This window comes from Girardinichthys multiradiatus, chromosome X (genome assembly GCF_021462225.1).
Source record: "Girardinichthys multiradiatus isolate DD_20200921_A chromosome X, DD_fGirMul_XY1, whole genome shotgun sequence".
In the NCBI taxonomy this organism is placed as follows: domain Eukaryota; kingdom Metazoa; phylum Chordata; class Actinopteri; order Cyprinodontiformes; family Goodeidae; genus Girardinichthys; species Girardinichthys multiradiatus.
Window position 1 is genome coordinate 13,694,896 of NC_061817.1, and position 23,150 is coordinate 13,718,045.

Here is a 23,150-nt window from a genome sequence, read left to right on the forward strand (position 1 = left end):
CCACTGGCCCCAACACAATTCCTACTGTAACAAAAAGGGCTTCCTAAGGCGAGACTAGCTGAGCCCCTCAGAGACAGAAAGATAAACTGCTCCATTTGCATTCAGTGATGTACGATTCAGTATTCAGATAAAAATGGATGTTCAGCGGAGGGCAAACCAGGCGTGACAGATGAGGACCTTAAAGGAACAAATCAATTGCAAATACTGATTTTTCTCAGGTGGTGCTCTGGAAAATGTAAAAGCAGTTGGATCTGCAGGATCAGAATTTTTTTACTGTTTGGCATCTTCTCACTAAGCCCCTCTCTATTTTTCCACAAAAAGATAATCTGCTCTCCTTCCACAGGTCATGTGTTTCTGGTAATCAGCCAGACTGCTGCATTGGCGCAGAAAAGCTTCATCCTAATATTTATTTTACAGGCTATGTTATTGCTTCTTTCAATTTCACAGTCTGTTAATAGCCAAGTCAGTGAGGCTATTGTCAACGAAGTAAAGCTGAAAAGGTACTTCAAGAAACCAGAAAGAGGAAGATGAAAACAAACCCAATCACCTGGTTTGATGGTATTTATGTCTTTTTCAAAGCAGAACGATCTTCTCCTGGTTACTGAATCCGTAACACTTTCCCAACAACAGGTCTACAGGTCTGCTAGTTTTTTCAAGCATTTACTGTCTGGCAAAAGTATTCATACCCCTTTAATTTTTCCATATTTTGTAACGTTAATCGTGTTTGTATTGGGATTTTATGCAATAGGAAAACGCATAGTTATGCATGATTGTGAAATGAAAGGAAAATGATTATATTTCCGACACATTCAAAATCTTACAACTGTGGACTATGTTTGGTAGTAAACAGAGTCCACTTGTGTGTCATTTAACCCCAGCGTAAATACAGCGAAGGCCTGAGGGTTTTGTTAGACAACGTTAGCTGTAGTGAGCCATAGTAATGCTGGATGAGCTGCAGAGATCCACCAGTGGGGGGATCTGTCAACAAGACAACTATTAATTGTGCGCTCCACAAATGTATCCTGAATGGAAGAGTGGCAAGAATAAGCCCAGTTTTTAAAGAAAGTCAGGAGAAGTCACATTTGCCACAAACCATGTAGGGGACATAGCAAAAATGCAGAGTGAGGAGCTTTGGTTTTTTGGAGAAAAACTAAGACTTGACATCGCTCCAAATATGCCAACCCCATGTTGAAACTTGTTGGCAGCATCAAGTTGCGGGGGATCTTTTCCTCAGCCGGGACGGGAAGCTCGTCCGAGTTGATAAGATGGCGCTAAATACAGGGTAATCCTAGAACAAAACCTTTTAGAAGGTAAAAAAAAACTCTTGAGACTAAAGCAGAGGTTCACTTTCCAGCAGGATAATGATCCTAAACAAACAGTATGAGCTACAATGGAAAGGAATAGACAAAGCATATCTATGTTTTAGAATGGTCCAGTCAAAGTCCGAATCTGTGGCAATACTTGAAAAATGAACTTCACAAATGCTCTCAATCAAATCTAACTGAGTTTGAAATATTCTACAAAGAAAAATGGGAAAATAAGTTAAGTAGATGTGCAATCCTGGTAGAAGTATGCCCTAAAAGACTGTAATTGTAAAAACAAGAAAGGTAGTTGTACAAAGCACTTTTCAGGGGACTGGGAATATTTCCAGGATACAAACCAAATCAAATCTAATAATTTTCCTTCAACTTCATAATTATGCACTACTTGGTGTAGGTCTATCATAAAATCACATGAAACACTTTGATTTTTGGGGTTGTAACATGACTAAATGAGAAAAGGTTCCAAGGGTGGAAATACTCTACCTTAATCTCAGAATGACTCTGCTTCCATAAATTTAACAGGTAGAGAAAACCTTTAGAATAAACATTTTAAGCTCGATATGCGTGAATAACAGAGGAAACCTTTCAAGTGATCGGACTGTTAAGGAGGCAGGAAACTGCCGTTGCAAACTGTAAATCATGGACTTATAATAACTCCTACTTTATCACTGTTCAAATGTGACATATGTGTATGGTGTTAAATGCAAATTTACTTACAAATAATTTAGTGAGAGAGCTGTGTAAAGTGTACTAATTAAACCTTTAATACATTTACAGTTCTAAAGTCATTACAGGTTTTTTAAATCAATATAACTAATTTGTCTGAGTGTTTCAGGTGGGACCTGAAGGAGCAGGTAGCCAGGGGAGAGCTTTTCGCAAACCCTGCAGAGGGCGGGAACACTAAACAAGCATGGAGACATGTCTGAGGCCACGTGACTCATGCCAGCTGTGACAGATGTCATTTTTCATGCTTCCAGGCCTAAATGTTAATTACAGCAATAACAATAAGCTTTATTGGATTATGCTATAAAATTAAACAAAACAGAATCTGTCTGAGAAGCAGAACAAGAAAGAAAAAAGAAAAGCAAGAAATGGCTGCTGCTGAGGAGACAATGTTACAGGAAATGAGACAAAGATGATCCAATGTTTTGGACGTTGAGTTGTGAAAAGATGATGGAGAGTCATAACTCCTGTTGATGTTTTCCTGCTCAGTGCTCCAAATGCAAATGATTTCTTTCTATGAGAATATTTTATCATATTGAATCATCTCACTGTATTTGTGAACACACACAGCTCATTCATTTTGCCATGCTGCAGCAAAGACAGACATAATTTTTTTCCATTAAGATCAATCACTGAAGGCTACACAAAGCTTAATTGATCTCAGTTTCAGCCAGCTGTAAAAAGTTTAATGATGCAGTAATCAAAAAAACAGAAGCGAACACCTTGCCTTGGAAAATGAGAAGTCAAATGACATAGCAGCAAATGGAAATCAGGGTTCCCACACATTTTTCATGAAAAATTCAAAACTTTTCCAGGTTCAACTTTTTTGAGGCCTTAGAACATCATTCAAAATACCAAAAGTTCACTATGGATTTATGGCTGATCTTTCTACTTTGGGCACACTTCAAATATGGAACCTGGCAACAACAGAAAGTGGGAGGAAGGACGGAAGGAAGAAAGGAAGGACGGACGGACGAACGGACGGACAGACGGACAGAAGGAAGGAAGGAAGGAAGGAAGGAACAAACGAAGGAAGGAAGGAACAAACGAAGGAAGGAACAAACGAAGGAACGAAGGAACGAACATAAAGAATAGTAGGAGAGAGGAAGGAAGGAAGGAACATAAAGGATAGTAGGAGATAGGAAGGAAACAATGAGGTAAGAACGGATACAAATATACAGGAAAGAATAGAAGGATACAAATAAGCAAAAACCGAATTAAGAACACAACTGTTTGTCAGTGGGATAGGTGATAAAGTTTGGAAATGCCAATATTTTTCAATACTACTTCCATATTTTTGCAGACCTATGAAATACTAAAATCAGACTCATTGCTTTTCTAGGCTGTAAAAGAAGACAAGAACAACATAAAATTAAGATTATACAGAATAATGAAAGTTGGACACGCCAGCATGATCAGAGAGCATTGTGGAGTTTTTTTCCTAACTTTGCTTTCTGGTTGCAAACCCCTGTCAAGGGCACACCAAATAGAGAGAATGAGCAGCAACATGTGGCTTTTCTGCTGTAAATTAGCCATGTGGTTCAGCCTGCAGTGGTTCACCTTCAGAGACAAGCAGTGAATTACACCATAGCCATGTCAAAACAATTGGAATGCAAATCCAACACCTTGGGGTGACTTTGGTCTCCTGGGAAGTGGTAATCCACCCTCAACGGTTCAGGGGCTGATTTTTTTGTTGAGTGAATTATTGATTTCAGCTCAGCATTTTGTAAATGTTTATCTCATGGGCTCGAGGAAGGCCTACGAATGAAAACAAAAACTAAAGGGGAGAGCTCCTTGTTTTTTGTAAAGGTTGACAGAGAGAGCCTGCCAGCCTATAGCGATCACAAAATGGAAATTAAATATAGGGCCTTACAAAAATGTTAATATTCGTTGAACTTTTCTACATTTTGTCCTGTTACAACAACAAACTTTATGGTGTTTTGCTGGGATGTTTTGTTATAGCCTAACACAAATTAGGCTATAAAAAAATGAAAATGGTGGAATGTTTTCCCCCCTGAGTCAATACTTTATAGAACCAACTTTTGCTCAGTTATAGCTATAAGTCTTTATTTTTACATTTTCAGGCCTTGGCCCAGATTCTCAATAAGATTTATGTCTGTACTTTGACCAGGCCATTCCTACATATAGATATGTAATAATGGCCCAGTCTAAGTCTCTAAACCATTGCAGCCTGTTAAAGGTTTTTATTCAGGGTTGTCATGAATTTAGCTCCATCGGCCTTCCCATCAATGACCAGTTTCTTGTCCATGCTGAAGAAAAACATCTGACCAGAATAGCTTCTTTCACATGTTTGCTGTGTCTCCTAAATGGATGTCTTATTGAGCACTGGTTGCTTCTTTCCACTTTTCAGTAAAGGCCAGATCCGTGGAGTGCAGGACAAATGTTTTTAACATCAGCAGATTCTTCCATCTGAGCTGTGGATCTCTGTGGCTTCTCCAGAGTTACCAAGGATCACTTGGCTGCTTTTCTGATTGCTCTCAGCCTACAGGTCCTTCTCAAATAATTAGCATATTGTGATAAAGTTCATTATTTTCCATAATGTCATGATGAAAATTTAACATTCATATATTTTAGATTCATTGCACACTAACTGAAATATTTCAGATCTTTTATTGTCTTAATACGGATGATTTTGGCATACAGCTCATGAAAACCCAAAATTCCTATCTCACAAAATTAGCATATCATTAAAAGGGTCTCTAAACAAGCTATGAACCTAATCATCTAAATCAACGAGTTAACTCTAAACACCTGCAAAAGATTCCTGAGGCCTTTAAAACTCCCAGCCTGGTTCATCACTCAAAACCCCAATCATGGGTAAGACTGCCGACCTGACTGCTGTCCAGAAGGCCACTATTGACACCCTCAAGCAAGAGGGTAAGACACAGAAAGACATTTCTGAACGAATAGGCTGTTCCCAGAGTGCTGTATCAAGGCACCTCAGTGGGAAGTCTGTGGGAAGGAAAAAGTGTGGCAGAAAACGCTGCACAACGAGAAGAGGTGACCGGACCCTGAGGAAGATTGTGGAGAAGGGCCGATTCCAGACCTTGGGGGACCTGCGAAAGCAGTGGACTGAGTCTGGAGTAGAAACATCCAGAGCCACCGATCACAGGCGTGTGCAGGAAATGGGCTACAGGTGCCGCATTCCCCAGACCTGGGAGACAGAGAAGCAGCACTGGACTGTTGCTCAGTGGTCCAAAGTACTTTTTTCGGATGAAAGCAAACTCTGCATGTCATTCGGAAATCAAGGTGCCAGAGTCTGGAGGAAGACTGGGGAGAAGGAAATGCCAAAATGCCAGAAGTCCAGTGTCAAGTACCCACAGTCAGTGATGGTCTGGGGTGCCGTGTCAGCTGCTGGTGTTGGTCCACTGTGTTTTATCAAGGGCAGGGTCAATGCAGCCAGCTATCAGGAGATTTTGGAGCACTTCATGCTTCCATCTGCTGAAAAGCTTTATGGAGATGAAGATTTCATTTTTCAGCACAACCTGGCACCTGCTCACAGTGCCGAAACCACTGGTAAATGGTTTACTGACCATGGTATCACTGTGCTCAATTGGCCTGCCAACTCTCCTGACCTGAACCCCATAGAGAATCTGTGGGATATTGTGAAGAGAACGTTGAGAGACTCAAGACCCAACACTCTGGATGAGCTAAAGGCCGCTATCGAAGCATCCTGGGCCTCCATAAGACCTCAGCAGTGCCACAGGCTGATTGCCTCCATGCCACGCCGCATTGAAGCAGTCATTTCTGCAAAAGGATTCCCGACCAAGTATTGAGTGCATAAGTGTACATGATTATTTGAAGGTTGACGTTTTTTGTATTAAAAACACTTTTCTTTTATTGGTCGGATGAAATATGCTAATTTTGTGAGATAGGAATTTTGGGTTTTCATGAGCTGTATGCCACAATCATCCGTATTAAGACAATAAAAGACCTGAAATATTTCAGTTAGTGTGCAATGAATCTAAAATATATGAATGTTAAATTTTCATCATGACATTATGGAAAATAATGAACTTTATCACAATATGCTAATTTTTTGAGAAGGACCTGTATGTGGACGGCCATGTCATGGTAGTCTTTTAGTTGTGTCATACTCTATTCTTGGACAATACATTAAACAGTCCTGTGAGATGTTCAAAGCTTGAAATATTGTTTTCTAACCAAACCCTGTATTAAACTTCTCCAAAAATTTATCTCTGACCTGTCTGTTGTGTTTCTTGATCTTCATGATGTTTATTCACTAATGTTCTCTATTAAACCTCTGAGGCCTTCGCGAAACAGCTGGATTCATAATAAATAGAATAAATTACACATAATTGGACTCTTTTTGCTAGTAAGGTGAATTATAAAGGCAAATGACTGAACAGAATTGGGTTCAGGAGTATCATAGTAAATTGGGGTGTTTGCAAACGCATGCTACAATTTGTAGATTTTTATTTGTAAAACATTCTGAAAATCCTTTTTTCCACTTGCCAATACAGTACTACTATCTGTTGTTCTTTTACATAAATCCCAATATTGGACTTTTTGGTTATAGCAAAAAAAAAAAAAAATCAAGGGGTATGTATACTTCTGCTCTGTTCCTGCTACTCCACTACTCTGGGTTACTCTGCTTTCCCTGTTATATTTGGGATGTTAATTGTCTCTCACCCTGCTGACGCTGAAGACGAAGCTGGGCTGGCCGGAGCAGACGCCCATGAAGTAGAAGCGCAGCTGCCAGTAGAACCAGTGCTCGCAGATGAAGGTGATGAGGGAGAGAGCCATGGCGGCGCCCAGCATGTAGAAGACCCCGGCCATGTTGTCCACGTCCAGCTGGCTGGACATCACCTCATTCTTCTCATGGTGGCAGATCCCAGTCAGCCACAGGGACTCCAGCTCCTCCATCTCACCTGGAGGGAAGACACGTATGACATTGGAGAGGGGAATATTAGAGGAAGGACAAAGGTAGGGATAAGGTGAGGGCTGCAACAGATGGCATGGAGGGGGGAGGAGGCAGCGAGAGATGGATGAGGGGGAGGGAGAAGCATAAGGAGTTGATGGAGCACTAAAACAGGCAGTAGAGGTGTACATCAAAGGCCTGGGAAGTGGTGGGAATGGACATAAAATATAAAGCTGAGAGGATGGATGTGATGTAATAAAAGAATGGTATAGGAGGGCCTGAGACATGGAAGTGATGATGCAACAAAAGGAAAAAGCAGGGAGGATCGCAGGGGAAATGGTTTGTGTGTGTATGGAGAAGAGGGTAGTAGCCTTCACAGCAGACCAAGGAGGAGAAACATACACATAAAACACGTCACATGTTGATGACATCAAACTCCTCTGTCCAAACATGTGTCTTCAGGTGTCTGCTGTGCGTCTGATGCTGATCCGTCAGTTAACGGTGTCGTTTGTGGGTCACCTTCTGTTTCATCACAAGCTGCTCTCAATCAGAGCAGAAAGAGGCATGGTGGGAATCGCTTAATTAATCATACAGTCAGCCGCGGTAGCTGCACCATCAGAGGGAGGCAGAGATATAGAAACACAACAACGTCCACTGTGCATATGCCGATGAACTGATAAAGACACCTGTAACCACTTTATAGCTTTTAGCTTATGTTAGAAATTAGTTTTCCCCCTTTTTCTATTTTTAAGGTAAGGAAATTGTTTTTTAAGAATATGATTTTAGATTTTCCTAATCTGCATCAATTATGATGCAACAAGTGATAGGATGCTACAGTGCAATTACAGGCAATTACAGGTCCTTCTCAAAAAATTAGCATATTGTGATAAAGTTCATTATTTTCTATAATGTCATGAAGAAAATTTAACATTCATATATTTTAGATTCATTGCACACTAACTGAAATATTTCAGGTATTTTATTGTCTTAATACGGATGATTTTGGCATACAGCTCATGAAAACCCAAAATTCCTATCTCACAAAATTAGCATATTTCATCCGACCAATAAAAGAAAAGTGTTTTTAATACAAAAAACGTCAACCTTCAAATAATCATGTACAGTTATGCACTCAATACTTGGTCGGGAATCCTTTTGCAGAAATGACTGCTTCAATGCGGCGTGGCATGGAGGCAATCAGCCTGTGGTACTGCTGAGGTCTTATGGAGGCCCAGGATGCTTCGATAGCGGCCTTTAGCTCATCCAGAGTGTTGGGTCTTGAGTCTCTCAACGTTCTCTTCACAATATCCCACAGATTCTCTATGGGGTTCAGGTCAGGAGAGTTGGCAGGCCAATTGAGCACAGTGATACCATGGTCAGTAAACCATTTACCAGTGGTTTTGGCACTGTGAGCAGGTGCCAGGTCGTGCTAAAAAATGAAATCTTCATCTCCATAAAGCTTTTCAGCAGATGGAAGCATGAAGTGCTCCAAAATCTCCTGATAGCTAGCTGCATTGACCCTGCCCTTGATAAAACACAATGGACCAACACCAGCAGCTGACACGGCACCCCAGACCATCACTGACTGTGGGTACTTGACACTGGACTTCTGGCATTTTGGCATCTCCTTCTCCCCAGTCTTCCTCCAGACTCTGGCACCTTGATTTCCGAATGACATGCAGAATTTGCTTTCATCCGAAAAAAGTACTTTGGACCACTGAGCAACAGTCCAGTGCTGCTTCTCTGTAGCCCAGGTCTGGGGAATGCGGCACCTGTAGCCCATTTCCTGCACACGCCTGTGCACGGTGGCTCTGGATGTTTCTACTCCAGACTCAGTCCACTGCTTCCGCAGGTCCCCCAAGGTCTGGAATCGGCCCTTCTCCACAATCTTCCTCAGGGTCCGGTCACCTCTTCTCGTTGTGCAGCGTTTTCTGCCACACTTTTTCCTTCCCACAGACTTCCCACTGAGGTGCCTTGATACAGCACTCTGGGAACAGCCTATTCGTTCAGAAATTTCTTTCTGTGTCTTACCCTCTTGCTTGAGGGTGTCAATAGTGGCCTTCTGGACAGCAGTCAGGTCGGCAGTCTTACCCATGATTGGGGTTTTGAGTGATGAACCAGGCTGGGAGTTTTAAAGGCCTCAGGAATCTTTTGCAGGTGTTTAGAGTTAACTCGTTGATTCAGATGATTAGGTTCATAGCTCGTTTAGAGACCCTTTTAATGATATGCTAATTTTGTGAGATAGGAATTTTGGGTTTTCATGAGCTGTATGCCAAAATCATCCGTATTAAGACAATAAAAGACCTGAAATATTTCAGTTAGTGTGCAATGAATCTAAAATATATGAATGTTAAATTTTCATCATTACATTATGGAAAATAATGAACTTTATCACAATATGCTAATTTTTTGAGAAGGACCTGTATAACTCTAACGAATATATCAGAACAACATCCAGCTGTTGGTAATGTAACATCTCAGTTGTTTCAAACATTTCTTCTCCCATGTTGCTGGCTGCAGACGACGAGTCGCTAACAGATGCAGGCCTGCTAACGGTGCCGAATGCTGGAGTTGTAGCCATAGATGTGACGCTGTCAAAAATTGTGCACTCTTCAGCCTTGAGAAAAATCTTTTGCTTAACCAGGTGCTTCCTCAGATTAGAAGTATTCTCGCTGCTAGCCTTGCACTTCGCATCAAAAATATTGCAGCGAGTGCAATCTGCATCGCGTTTTGAAAAGTGGAGCCATACTTTCGACCACTTTCTACCAGCCATGCTTTGTTGACGGTACTGGTGGCTTTTGACATCATTACGCTCTTCTGCGTGCAATGCCGTGTTTATGTTGCTTGGAAAATGACCCACTCTTCCACTCCCTCACTGACACGATGATGCGTCTAGATACCGAAACATGGCACCATTTTATTTTACGTGAATAAGTATTTGGTATTACCAACGGAATTTGGTCGGTACCTATAAAAGTACCGAATTCGGTACCGATCCCTTATTACAGGTTCAAAACAAAAAATGTGACTGAAATATACAAATTTTCTGTCAGTTTTCAAACAAAAATATTTTAAAGATGTGAAATTAACATTATAAAATGAAGTAAATATCGTGTATCATCATTGATCTTTGTCCAATATTAAGCAACACGTCTTTTTCAGAGTTGCCAACTTTTAAGAGAGCAGGGGGTGAAGAAAAAAGCAAGATGTGCATTTAACGCTTGGCAACATATGAATGAAGTAACTAGCTTATCAGTGATGGAGATGTGGTGTGAAAGCAACAGCCTCTCTATCTTCAACATTGATAAAAACCTCAGAGATTATTTTGGACAATAAGATAAAAAGTGTTAAGTTAATTGGTCTCTCTAAATTGCCTTTAGGTGTATGAATGAGTGTGTGCATGGTTGTATGTGTGTTGCCCTGCGATGGACTTGTGACCTGTCCAGGGTGTACCCTGCCTCTCTCCCATAGACTGCTGGAGATAGGCACCAGCTTCCCCGTGACCCACTATGGAATAAGCGGTAGAAAATGACTGACTGACTGACAGACAAAAAGTGTTTTGTATTGAGTATGAGTATGGTCCATCTGGTGAAAGGTGAAATCTATTTGGATATTATACTGGATATTATTCTGAGTGCTTTAAGCCACATCCTGTTGTATCGATGTTTCAGACTCCTATTTTGAAGGAAGAAAGGAAGTCTTTCTTGGCTGACAACACTTGGTGATATTGACATTGATGAAACATTTATCCTTTTTAATTTATTAATCTGGCAACGTTTTGGGCTCTCTGAAGAAAAAAGAAGCCACTAACCACCCTGAAGTTGGCTTTAAGACTTCAAGCAGTAGTTTTATTCCATTTAATTTTCTATCTCAAAAGAGGAAGATTTATATCTAAGCATATGTTTTTAGGTTTTCTTGATTTCTGTACATCACAATAAAATAAGGCTATCAGTTACATCCAGTACAATAATAAAATTAGGTAAGTACATCATTGTCTATTTTTTAATTCACATCAGTAAAATACTTAATTTTTTTTTTTGTAAGTTTCAAGGAAGAAGACATTTTTGGTCAAAGTTCTTTAACTTTATTTTAATTTTTAAAGTATTTTACTGATGTGAATTAAAAAATAGACAATGATGTACTTACCTAATTTTATTATTGATTTTTGTGTAATGTTATGCAACATGTGGCTAACAGAAAGAGTATATTGAAATTTCATGACACAAGTTCTCACAACATTAAAACTCAATATCTCTCTTAAAAGCAGAGTTTGTCTGGCAGAGCTCTATCCAGCTGCTGTCTACATGCGACTTTGTCTGGTGAAATCAGTCTTAAGGTCTGCAGTTACTCCACAAGATGAGATAAATCTGTTCTCCTAGACAGGGTTATAGGAGAAAAATGTAATCATTGTTTTCTTGCAGCCATGGTTTGGGAGTTGCAACTTGTTCTCGTCACATCATCTGGGCAGAACGTTTTTTGTGTGGTCTCTGACAACTATTATGTGATTAGTGGGATATTTAAAGTGATGTTGGTTTCTACTCTGATGTATGCTGCAGTGGGAGGTCCCTATGAGAACTTCCAAGGAGTTCTGCCCCTGAGTTTCTTGTGAGCTATTAAACAAACCTTGCTTTTCTGGTGAGGTTTGTACAGGCCATTGTGTAATATTATGATATACAGAGGGGTGCTTCAAGCTTGACACCCTGCTATATCTGTGTTTGAGACTCTTATTTTAAAACAAGAAAAGAAGTAGTTCTTCATCTTGCCCTGTTGTGTTGACCCTGTCAGTTAGTAAAGACTTGTCCATCAGGTTCGCAGACCACACTTAGTACTCGGTAGAAAAAAAGACAAAGTGACAGACGATACAAATAATTTCAAACTACTGTGAGAATACTAAAACTTGCTAACGATAAGCTGCTAATAATGTTGAAGTCAATATCTGATTTGTAGTTACTTAAGGCTATTTTACAGTTTTTTAAAGAAGTTTTACAGCTATATGTCTTTTTTGTTTATGATTTAAAATACTGAGACTGATCAAACCTGAACAGGATAAATACACCTTAGAATTATAGTAGCATAAAACACAGTGAATGGAGTCATACCCGGACTAGATTTTTATTGTCTCATTCTCATGAACCTAACATTTGGTTGTTCATTAAAAGGTCAATCTAAACTAAACCACATGAAAACTTTCTATTTTATAAAAAATCTGAAAAACTGTAATCAATTTTGTGGTTAGTGTTTTTGTAGGACAGTTCTTGTATATAAGTTTTGCTCCTGTCTGCTTCAAACAACCCAGACTCCCTCCTCACTGAACCTCCGGGCTTTCCGCGTGAGCCGGATCGCTTTCTAGGCCACGAGGAGTGGAGTGGACGATGAAGCATGGCAAAGTGACATTGAAATCCTCAGAGGTTGTGATATAGGGCCGCTTGATTCCTGTGGCGACACAGGGGGTGTTACAGCAAGCCGACCCATATTCATGTGCAAACAGATACAAGCGACTCTGAAAGTTTGGACAAATTTAGTTTGATCAGAAACTGTTTATTCTGATGATCAATAAATAAGAAACACGAGATAGAGAACACTTAGACTGAATGCATGTAGGTTGCCAAAAATATCCCTCTTTCATAAATAAACAGAATCTCAACAATCCTGTCTCCTTTTCTCACTCAGACACACACACCCTCGCTTACACACATCGGCACTCTCATTTTCAGAGGGCTGACCCATATTCACATGCGTACGCCTTCACACATGCACACTACCCCGCACTCTCACAGCACCCAGTGTCAAAATACACCAGGAGCTATACTGGCACCCCTAACTGGGACACAATAAAGCCGGCCTCGGGAGGCCCCTTGTTTCAGGATGCTTACAATATGCTGGACTGCATCCAACTGAGTTAGCTACTAGACATGAGAAAAACTCCACACACATTAAACCTCTCATACATTTTCCTGTCTATCAAGACAGGACATCCTGAATTTAAAAAGGATACAGCAGCCAAAGTTAACATGGGCTGGTTTTCAGTACCAAGGTATGACAAGGTTTAAAAAAGTTTCAAAACCACTAAATATTTCTGCCAGTGCAGTCCTACTGTTTAAACTCCTTTTATTGAGATGGCAGAGAAAGCATCAAAGCAATCAGAGTTTTGTCTAAGTGCTGCTCGTTCCTCCACCTGTTGCTGCAGAATGACAGTCATCAGCTGAACAAAGATTGCTCACACTTTTCCCACTGTTACAAAACAGTCAAACACTGTTTGGAAAAATATCGGGACGCAAATGGTGTGGAAACTACAGCAGTGCCACCTATTACTCTTATAAAGGGAACACTTTTACATTTAAACTGGCAAACAATGAGAAGCACCCCAGATTTTTTATGAATATAATGGCTGTATGTACCAACAGGAACAATAATAACCCCAGTCAAAGGGGGGTGCCAAACACACACAGGAGTTAACATAAACTGTGTGTCAGACCACAAGCAGAAAAAAAAAACAACAACAATGATGCTTGCAATGATGCAATGATTTTAGGAAATACAGCGAGGATTTGTTCTGAAGAACCTCAAATCATTTATCTATTAGGAGCAACAAGAATACAAAATCTGCGATGATATTTTGGAGAGAAATCACTTCTTTCTTTTCAGTTGTTTTGTACTGCAGGGTCCAAGCAGCTTGTTGTAACGCTAATATCGGCCTGTTTGGCCTCCTAGAGTAAAAAGGGAAGCACTTCGGTGCACCTGGTCAATTGTCACACACCCAAAAGATGAATCAATATGAAAGATTTTAAAAGAATCACTGGCTGCCAAGCCTTGGAGCGTCAGTTGCTGACCGGAGTTGTTTACTAGGCAAGTCCATTAAACAAAATGTACCAAAGTAAAAATAAAATACAATAAATCAATGTTATAGATACCATTATAACAGCCAAAATATATAGGTTGTTGTTTTATTTTAACAGCAGTTTATGGTACTTCCTCTTTCAATATAATTAGTTGTACACCACAACTTTATTCTGTACAAAGAAAGACTATAGGACGACATTTAATCGCCAATAATAGACACCCAATAATGCTGAAGTTAGAACTGGAATAAAGTGCATTTCAAAAGCAGAAACTCTGGAGAGTTTGAGCAAAGTTCAATAAAAAGCTAGTATGATCATAGAGCAGAGGGTCCCCACAGCAGAGCTAAATCACAGGTAAAGCTCAGCCTTATCGTTTCTCGTCTGAAACTACTTTACATTTAACTCACAATTAGAGACTAATTCCTTACAAAAGCCATATTATTATCCTCAGACTCAGAACTTTCAGCCTTATCGCTTTACACAACTTTACACAAATATAGAAATAAATCAAGATCTTTAATCCAATAAAGAAAAAAAACACCCAGTTGAAACAAAAATAAATAAAATGTGTTAATAAATTCACTTTTTTCCTGCCTCATGAATTCGCTGATGTGAGCATAGTTAAGAAAGACCTCGTTATGAGCAAACTTTAGATTTAAAGCATGATTAATCATCAAAACCTCAGAGGGCTTCCTGGGCCATGCAAATGGGGCTGTCATTACCGGGCTTTTATATGAAAGAGCAACAACAATGGACAATTAAACTAAACATCTCAGAAATTGATTAGAAATCTAAAAAACACAAAGAAAAACAAATTATCTGAACACTGGTTCTTCTTTAAAGGTCTAAGCATGGACAGCAGCCAACAGACATGACAGGCTGACATTTGTTGATCGGCTGCTGAATGGAGCAACAGCGTGAATGCAGATGTGTTAAAGGGATAGTACAGCACTTTTAGGGAACATGTAAAGTAAAGCTGATGTCTCATCTACAGATAAGAGCAGTCAGCATGATTTACCTAAGAATCAATGAAGATTTTTTTTACAGGTAAATTAAGCTCAAACTCTGATGGCCGGGAGGTGTAAACCAACATTAAAAAATCTGAAAAACTCTTATAAATACAACTCCGTGCTCAAGACATGGATGCACACAAGGGAAGCTTGTCAGAAAGTCAGATGCAACAAGGAAACTTGAGATCGTTCCTAAGTGCACATTTTTCTGATAAACTAAACATTCTGAGCTAAGAGGTTAAATTTTGCTGTGCTACTTTTGAAGCACAAAAAAAAAGTAATGAATAAATAAATTATAACATACAACTGTTCTGTAATCCATGTACTTTGATATTGAGAGGACATTTAACAGCACACTTATTGTTGTGTTTTTGAATTTTCCCTGCAATAAAAATCTAAAAAGGCAAATTTAAAAAGGTATTCTTAAAGACTTAAAATGTTTTGGGTTTTTTTGCGACAGGAAGTAGACATGCTCTTTTTTTCATAATTTTTACCTTCTTGTCACAATGGCTTGGTTCATGTCAGCACACATCTATCCCTGGTTTAGATTTGCAGCTAACTTGTCAATATGATCTGTTGTTGTTGTTGGAATGCTTCAGTTCCTTCACCAAGCTTTTTTTCAGCAGTGTTTTCATGCCCCGCAGCTTCAAGTAATTCTCCTTATGACAACAGTGTTAAAATAAAAAAGTTTGATGTGTCCGTTTATACTCACTTCAAGGTCATTGAGTATTTGTGATCTCTCGCCTAAAATATGGTCTTAGGAAACATCTGATGCATTTTTAAGCGATTACACCACTAATCACATCAGTACAGCTTTATGCATGATGGAGTCTGCTTGTAGGGAGAACTAAGCCAAGCAGCATCAATGAATAAAACAGTGCAGGAAACAACCCGCTTTGCTCACCGTCTCCAAAAAGCTGCAGGATGGCCAGGTCCACGTGTCTCTTCCATCCAGACTCCTTCTGGATGGCAATGCCGTATCCCGTGGTGGCGAAGATGTAGCCGCTGCCAATGGTCACCAGCTTGCAGCCCTCATCCCTGCCAGCCATGTAGTTCAGAACGGCCGCATCATAAATGAAAGCATCTAATTTGCTGAAGAGAAAGGGTAAGAGACGGATAGAAAGGCAGGGAGAGAGACAGATAGGTTACAGTTAATTAGCACTTAGAAGTAAGACAGCACAGCTACAACATTCCAATTAACCTGCTAAATAGCACTAAGCCGCTGATAAGAGTAATAGACTTCCACTTGGTTTGCCAGTGGCTGGAGCTAGCACACAGGCTGGTGAAAAGGAACGGCAGATGAAAATTGAAGAGGGAGGGTGAAGGTGATATTGGTATCATTTAGCCTCTTTTTGTTTATATTTATTAAAATACAAAAAAGGATTTAAGCAATGATGTATATTTCCACTGTTCAGCAATGACATTCATTTCTCTTTCACAAGATCAAGATAAGAATTCACCAAATAAATACAACTCATTTATGTAAATGTATGCTGTCCTGTAAAGTATTTAAAAAGATCTTTTAAAAACGCATCAAATGTTGGTTGTCGACGGCATTCAGCTTTTACATTGCATCATACTGGCACAAAGACAGTCTGCCCTCACCCAGTCCTTCACATCTGTTCTTTTCTCTTCTACTCTGTGTATTCACATATTTTACTGCGGAAAAAATCCCCATAAAGCTGCTCTCTTTCAAAAATGTTAATTTTCTTTGTAAAGGCAGAAATTCAAATCTAAAAATGTGGTCAGCTTTGATAAATTAAAAGACGTTGCTCTGCTCTTATAAAATCCTGATTTGTGTAATTGCCCTGTAATTTATCAAATCCCTTCTCAAAGTTTTGTCCTCTCTGTTGGGCCTAGATCTTGAGTTTTTTTTACCCTTTCTATACCTAGATTGTGTTCCTGAGACTGAAGCTTTGAAGATTAAAATAAAAGCCTTTAGTTTCAAATACCCCTGTCACACTATTGCATTTCTGCCTTGTGTTTCTATGGAGAATGAATATATTTGGCTTAGGTTAAATAATGCGCTAGAGTCACTTTTCTACCTAATTGCTACTGTATGTTATTGCAGCGACCCAATAACTTGACATTATGTCATACTCTCTCTATAGCGGGATCAGCCCGACCCTTCTCCATCGCATGCTTGCTAACACCCCTATTTTATCCCCTCTACACTGGCTGACTGTTTCTTTTGGACTCACTTTTAAGATTTTACTTTTGGTTTTTAAATCTTTAAATGGTCTGACACCGACTTACCTCTCTGAACTTTTACATAACCACAGTCTTTGTAGGACGTTAAGATCTGAAAACTAAATGCTTCTAAGTTGTTCAGAGGACTCAGCTGGTGACAAAAAGAGACCAAGCTTTTTCAGCTGCAGCTCCTAAACTGTGGAAATGTCTCTCACTTATCCATAATGTCCACCAGAACCTTAGTTGATTTAAAATCACTGATTTCACTGGCTTTTAACTATGGGGAGCTTGAGCATTGGGCTAGTTGTGGTATTATTTTTGTTTTTGCTTTAATTGTCTTCTATGACGTTCTATTCTATTCCTTATTTTACCATTTTATTATTTGTTTTACTTGTGATGCACTAACTCTGTTGTGTGTAATAGTGCTATTTATTGATTAATTGATTATATGCAGTTGTACTAATGAACATCTACTCACCTAAGCATGCCAAATACTTAAAGTGGCTCCAACAAAAATGCAGTCCAACCTGCTTTCTCTTTATATAATTATAAAATAAAATTAATTATAAAATAATAATTTAACCACTTAGTGGCAATCATGGATTTTGTGTAAGGCACTGAACTTTCATCCCCAGACGGTCAAGCAATCATCAAGTATGGAAAGACAAGTGAAAACAAGACAATGACAACTAAGCAAAAGAAACTTATTCTATCTAACACAATGGTGCACGAAATTTTACACCCTTCATCCAAATATTCATGTAATGCAAAAACAGAGGGCGCATCAAAAATGACAAAAATATTCCATAGACATGGGAGGACTTGATGTTTGATAAAACTTGCTTCATTTACTGTTTAGACCCACTCAAAACACATTTTTCGAAATGCCAGCATACATGGCAATATAAGAAACAGCATGACAACATCCTAAAATTCAAGCCTTCACAAAGAGAGGAGAGCATAAAGGTGTTTGTAACAGTCTGATTGAACAGTGTACACACTGCAGACAACTTGTGCCCCCCAGGGAAATTTTCAGCAACATTAATTAAATAATAATAATCCAAATAAAAAGGTTGGATTCATTATTATTAAGTCTCTCAGTTTACACAGTTCATTCACACTTCAAAAGAATGTTGCTTTTGGGAGACAGAACTGCTTTGTGTCTTCCCACTGATATGACATCTGCTGTCTCTGAATGTAAGTTCCCTGAGATCATTGTAAGTAAGGAGTCTGGTTGGAAAAAATGCTTTTTAATTGATTTAACTCTTCTTGCAAAAATGACAAAATCATGTCAAGGTCCCTACCCAGCCTTCAAACTCTGCAGAGCTTCATTGACGTTTCTCTGGTGAAACTTGGTCATGTAGGAGTGCATTTCTGGGTAGTTGTTCCTGATATTTCTCTCTGTGCTTCCATTCGGGACCGTGCCAAACCGGAATGGAGGAGAGAAGTCATTGGGACTCTGGAACTAATTACAGGAAAAATGTCAAACCTTTCACAGCTTATTTTTAAGGTATGCAATGAGGCCAATTTATGCTAGAAACCTTCCAACTTACCTTCTTGTCGGAGAGACCAGTTACTTGATCCACATATTCCTCTTGGATCATGAAAGCAGCCAGGTTGGCAGTGTATGAGGCCAGGAAAATGACAGCGAAGAAGGCCCACACCGAGACCATAATTTTACTGGTGGTGCCTTTGGGGTTCTGGACCGGCACAGAGTTGTTGAAGACCAGACCCCAAAGTAGCCAAATGGCTTTACCAATGGTGAAAGATGGGCCATGAGGCTCTGAAACAAACAGGTAAAAAAACATTTAGATGACCTTCTGAACCAGCAGACACAACTATTGATCTTTTTTTTTTACATTTTGCCCTGTTAGAACCAAAAAATCTGTGTTTTGGGGAAATTTTAAGTGATCAACCAACACCAAGTAGTGCATATGCAAAAAGGATGAACAGCTTTTAAATTTCTTGCAACAGAAGAATAAACTGTGGGGCCTTTAAGTTTTATATTTATATTCAGCCGTCTTTACTAGGATACCACTTAAACTCCAGTGCAAGTATTTTCCTTCAGGGCTCAGCTAATTACTAAACGGAGTCCACCTGTGCAATCCAAATACAAAATGCTATTTGGGGCAGAAAATGTAAACTGAACATCCCATTTCCAAAAGTAAAACAGGGTGGTGGCACAATCATGCTGTGAGGATGCTTTTGTGCAGCACAGAAACTGGTCAGAGACCCGGGTTAGAGGTTCACCTTCCAGCAGAACATCAACCTTAAACATCCAGCCAGAGCTACAGTAAATGCATCTGATCAAAGCCAAGTCATGAGCTAGAATGGCTTAGTCAAAGTCCAAACCTTAATCTAAATGAAAATGTGTGTTGAGACCTGAAATTTACATTTCACAGAAGCTCCACCTCCATTGTGATTGAGCTTGAGCTATTTTGCAATGAAAAATGGGCAAAAATATCTCTGCATGTGCAAAACTGATACAGAGATACCCCAGAAGACTTACGTTTTAGTTTTTATTTAAAAAACAAAACAAAACAGTGTGTTATTTTACTTCCACTTCACACTATTACAGTACTTTATCATGTTCTGCTACATAAAATCCAAAAAAATACATAGATGTTTAAGACTGTAACATGACAAAAGGGGAAAAGCCCCGTTGTGTGAGTTTTACAGAGAGATTTAGTAAGAGCGCTTTCTCTTTGCTTTACCACATTCATGGAAGCAGTTTGGGTATAAATCACACCTTAATGACATTGTTCAGTTTGTCTGTGAGCTGTTATTACACTGTAAAAAGCAGTTGGGTTTTTATGCTCGTGTGGGTGTGTGTGAGCAGGAAAGAGTGAGAGTGTAAATGTGTGAGTGTGTATTTTGTTGCAAAGTGTTTTTTTTTTTCTGTTCTTGGACAAACTGACTTCATATAGCGCCAAACAATCCTCTGTAAAATCTGCCTGCCAGAGAGCTGCCTAAACGGATCCAGCAAAGTCTTTACAACTCTGCAATGTACTCATTGATACATTATTGCGTCAGGTCCTTTGACAGCAAACTTCGATCTGCACTCTTTATGATACCAAACTCCCACGAGGCAAATAAAAAAAATAAAAAAAACACATGGAGGCCCACAGAAGAGAACAGAGCTTTAGGGAGAAGTTCATCTTCTCCAGAAGATGATGAAGGATGAGAGGGATGAAAAAAAGATAACCACTGTCTATATATAGACACATCAGAGATAGACTAGAGGGAGATTGATTTTCCTCTTTTTTTGTCTCTCATCTGTTCAGATGGTAAGATCTAAGACAAAACTAGCCTCATGGTGTCAGAGCTAACACGGGATTTTAGGAGGAAATATGGAAATTTATGCAAATGACCAGGTCCAGTGTGAGGAAAGCAATGGTTGAGTATTGCTTAAATCAGTGTTTAGATCCAGCTCCATATGATAAAAAGAGAGCAGAGAGGTGAAGAGGAGGAGGTGGAGGAGGAGGAAGAGGCATTGGGTCAGTGAAAACGGCTGGTTTAGGTGCGGAGGCGGCCTGCAGTGTGTTTCTGTGCCTGTCAGTCTTTGTGCACGGCAAACACAATTTGTGCAACACAGTCTGTGCTTGTGTTGTCGCAGAGAGAGAAGCATCCTCTGTGAAGCATCTGTACTTGCAGTTGACTGCTAAGAGAAAAAATTTTGCTTGTTGGAGAATTACTCTTTTAAGCCTCTTTATTTAATGGAGCAAGGTATCGACTGTCATTTTCTTTATATACACTTTATACTTCATTTTTGAAGTTAATTTCCAGTGCCTGTAAAAGTTGCTCTACATTTTGATGATAATGTTAAAATATTTTATTGTGGAATTTGCAGAAATCCAGAAAGGAATGGGAAACTAAACAGGTAACTGTGAGTTACTCTCCAGGGGCTGGAAGGAAACAACACGACTGTAAGGTGAAGGAGGGAATTTTGTGTACTCTCTTTTATGTTTGCTGAGAATTTTCTAACTTGTTTTGAAGTCTCTAAAAAAAGATCCTTAAACCTTTTCTCATCCCAATCACAAACTTCCTCTTTAATTTGGATTTAGAGGTAGACACACAGAGACAAACAATAAGTAGTTAATATTTGTGAAACAGAAGAAAAATTTTAATTTAAAAGTGTAACCCGCATTTACATTTAGCTCTCCCTAGTCAACACTTTAAAGATCCACCTTTTCTACAATTACATTAGTCATTTAAAGTATGTCTCTGCCTGTTTTGCACATCTACAGATTGATATTTTTATCCCCCTTTCTTCTTCAAAATAGATCAAAGCATAGTTTGATTGAATAGGGAGCGCTGATTTTTAGCATCTTGCCACAGATTTCCCAATTGGATTTATAAATAAATTTTGCCTGGAGCCACAAAATCCAGACATTTGACTTGGCCATTGTAATACATTACAATCTAAACCGCTCTGGTTGTGTTTTTAGGCTAATTGTTCTGCTGGAAGTTAAACCTCCACCTGAGTCTCAACTCAAGCCTTTGCAGCCTTAAATAGGTTTTCTTTTTGCATCACCTGTATTTAGCTCCATACATCTACCAATCAGCTCTAACAAGCTTTTCTGGACTCTATTTACCTGTTCAAGTGACTTCTGGAGAAAACCTGTTGCACTGGATTGTATCAAGGAGTGTGCACAATTTGCTTTTCCCCCAAAAATACATGAAATTTTTATTTGTAACATAACAAAATCCAGAGAAGCAAAAATACTTTTGCAAGGCACTGTATGGAAGACAACATCACCTGAATACTTAGAATATTTGTGGATTGAATCTCTCTTCTGAAGCAGGCTACACATAGGTACTATGCCTGTGTGTATCTGTGTGTGTGTGTTGGGTGAGTCCAGATCTCTCACCTCTGCCATCAGCCAGACAGCGGTTGTAGCCCACAGGGCTGAAATACTCGAACACGAATACAGCCACTGCTGACACCAGCAGCAGCATCACGAACATCATCACCCACACATCTGCGCTAAAGGGCTCTGAAGGGGTGAAAGGGGGGGAAACAGAGGAGAGGGAATGATGATGATAAACGGGGAAGCCAATGGATTGATAAAAGGAGGAAGCATGGTCAGAAAGAGATATAGCAGAAAAAAAGATTTGAGTAAAGGGTTGTAAGGAGGCAGGAGGTGCGGAAGGAAGGAGGTGCATGAGGAGGGAGAAAGAGTTTCCCTTGAGCAAGGGCAGCAGAGAGAAAGAGAAAATGAAGCAAGAGAGATATGCAAATGTGGTATGTCATATTGAAAAGAGGAAGGTAGCGTCAGAAAAATTGAGTAGGAGTGGGAAACATAAGAGGGCAAAGAGAAATAGAGAAAAATAAGCAGTTAGCTGAATAATCATGCAGGTTAGAAGAACTTGTCAGTGAAAGTTTACTGAAACTTATTTTAACACATTTTTACCTGTTAAATCACTTTTAATTGATTTATTTTTATTAAGAAGAACAAAATGTCCAGGGCATACCCTGCCTTTTGCCCATAGACTGCTGGAGATAGGCACCAGCTCCCCCGCGACCCACTATGGAATAAGCGGTAGAAAATGACTGACTGACAAAATAACAAATAACAAAAAAACTTAATTCTGACTTAAACAAATAACTACTACAAGTATATAGTAAATAGTTATTTGTAGTAATAACTACAAATAACTACTAAATCTCACTCCAAATAACAAGATCTTATTGAAGGGGCCTTTTACACAGCAGGAAGGGATGAGTGCAGAGGGTGGCTTGATCACTGAGAATTTGAAGAAGTACTAGTCACATGACCTCATGCTCAGGGCATGACCACCATACATGCACACCACCCTGGCAGCGGTAAGTTACTGAAAAGCTCCTGAATTACAACTACTCCACATCAGGTCTGTCCAACGCCTTTACGACAACCATCAGGATAACTCCTTATCGTGCAACCGTAAAAGCAAATCCATTCTCCCTATGAGCCAATAAATATTCAGCTGTCTTTCATTCATCTCTGGCCCATACTTTTGAATAGCCCAGAAAGAAGAAGTTCCAAAGGATTCAACAAAATCATGGAAACAATCTAGGCAGATGGCACCTGTGACAGAGGCAACATGCTATTAGCTCGTAGCAGCTTCCTGTCCAAGAGAGTTGTGTCAGGAAAGGGTGCAGGGCAAAAATAGGTGATGGTGG

At 39.5% G+C, this 23,150-nt stretch overlaps 1 protein-coding gene across 2 annotated transcripts in view; it reads right to left on the reverse strand.

The window, feature by feature from the left end:
• LOC124863515 (glutamate receptor ionotropic, NMDA 2B-like) overlaps positions 1–23,150 on the reverse strand; it is a 246,203-nt gene that overhangs the window by 7,033 nt on the left and 216,020 nt on the right. For both annotated transcript variants that reach the window (XM_047357915.1, XM_047357916.1), the window contains 5 exons: positions 21,859–21,984; positions 18,541–18,770; positions 18,292–18,452; positions 15,702–15,889; positions 6,720–6,958 (listed from right to left, as the gene is read on the reverse strand). In XM_047357915.1, coding sequence (XP_047213871.1) covers positions 6,720–6,958; positions 15,702–15,889; positions 18,292–18,452; positions 18,541–18,770; positions 21,859–21,984 — 944 coding nt within the window. The remainder of the gene's footprint in view (positions 1–6,719; positions 6,959–15,701; positions 15,890–18,291; positions 18,453–18,540; positions 18,771–21,858; positions 21,985–23,150) is intronic.